At 55.6% G+C, this 1,706-nt stretch overlaps 1 protein-coding gene across 1 annotated transcript; it reads left to right on the top strand.

Moving 5' to 3' along the window:
• The first annotated feature begins 300 nt into the window (after nt 1-300).
• On the top strand, nt 301-1,624 carry LOC106816608 (zinc finger protein 497-like). The gene is made up of 2 exons (XM_014821231.1): nt 301-917; nt 1,362-1,624. The coding sequence occupies exons 1-2, from the start codon at nt 701-703 to the stop codon at nt 1,622-1,624; spliced, it is 480 nt and encodes a 159-aa protein (XP_014676717.1). The 5' UTR covers nt 301-700.
• The last annotated feature ends 82 nt before the right edge of the window (nt 1,625-1,706 follow it).

Raw genomic sequence — 1,706 nt, forward strand, 5'->3', positions numbered from 1 at the left:
CGTTAGCCTTCCTTCCGTCTCTCCCGCGGGAAACGACGACAACGACGACAACGACGACGACGACGTTGACGGCGACGTTGACGTTGACGTTGACGTTGACGTTGACGTTGACGTCGTCGGTGACGACAACTCATGCTCCGTCGTCGGCGACGCCCGCCTGCCGACCGACGACCAACACACGACGTCGGCGATTCGTCGCCCGCACGTCCACTCTCAGGGAAACGCGCCACCTGGCGGTCGTTCCGGCGCCGCGACGGTGGCGCCGGCTGCCGGATTTGCGGGCGCCAATCTGGACCAGCGCGACGCTCTCGATCTGTCCGTGAGAGGCGCGCGGAGAAACAACGCGGCGGCAGTCTACGATCGCAGCCGCTCGGCGTCGGCTGAAACTCAGGGAAACACCGCATTGCCTCGCGATGCCGTGGGCGTGGCCTCCTCCCCCACACCCACCCGCCACGCCCCCAGCGGCCTCGATCTATCGATAGGGAACCACAATTCGCGATCTCTCCACTTCACCTTCCCCCGGGAAGGCGTTCCTTCCGCGGCCCGCCGCACCCCTCTCTCATCCCTTCTCTTCCGGATTCCGTCACCGTCTCTTCCGCTCTCCCCTCCCGTTCCTCCCTTGCTGTCGACGCCACTGTCGTTTCCCGCGAAAGAGTCCGAATCGCCCGTGATTCCCACACGCAAAGATGGCGGCGCGACGATGACGTCATCGGGTCGGCGAAACCCGAAGCGGGGTCGTGACGTCAGAGCGAAGTCGACGACGAAACTCGGAGAGACGGACGCGATTGCGACGCCAGACGGCGCTGTCATCGACTACACGAGGAGCTACGCGCGTTTCGCGCAGCGGCCGAGAGGTGGCGCTGACGGCGAGCATCCCGGGGAACCCATCGTCCCAGCGGCCATCAGTGCATCAACAGGTGAGCAGCTATGAGAGGCAAGAGCCCCTGCACAGAACAAGAACCCTATATAAAGAGACTGTAGCGGCCAGAGGCACATAGAGCCTTTTAGAGGAACTGTAACGTCCTTTATATAGATCGCGTCATCTGGTATTGCTAATACAAACCTTCATCGCGTTCAAACCGACAGAGATTCCGCACACAGGAATGAGAGAGTGCAGTTCTATAAACCAATGACGCAAATTACAGCTCATTATGCTATTATTATTATTATTATTATTATTATTATTATTATTATTATTATTATTATTATTATTACTACTATTATTATTATTACTATTACTATTACTATTACAATTATTATTATTATCATTATCACCATCTTCATAATAATAATCATCATCATCCTCACCATCATCATCTTCACCACCATCATCACCACCGCCACCACCGCCGCCATTACAGATCCCAAGCCCGACGGCGGCCGCATCAACGACGCCCTCTACCGGCTCGCCAACTGCGCGCCGTCGTACAAGCTGCTCGGCGGTCGGCACGTCGTCGGCGCGTACACGCTGAAGGCCGAGCGACGCAAGCTGCAGCGCGCCTTCACGTGCACCGTCTGCGACCGCAGCTTCGGCTACAAGCACGTGCTGCAGAAGCACCAGCGCATACACCGCGGCGAGCGGCCATACAGGTACGTGCGTGGACAGGTGAGGGGTGAAAGGTGAGAGGTGAGAGGTGAGACACATAATTATGTACATATATGTATATATATATGTATATATATATATATATATATATATATATTAT

Source organism: Priapulus caudatus, unplaced genomic scaffold, assembly GCF_000485595.1.
Source record: "Priapulus caudatus unplaced genomic scaffold, Priapulus_caudatus-5.0.1 Scaffold1431, whole genome shotgun sequence".
NCBI classification, from domain to species: Eukaryota; Metazoa; Priapulida; class Priapulimorpha; order Priapulimorphida; family Priapulidae; genus Priapulus; species Priapulus caudatus.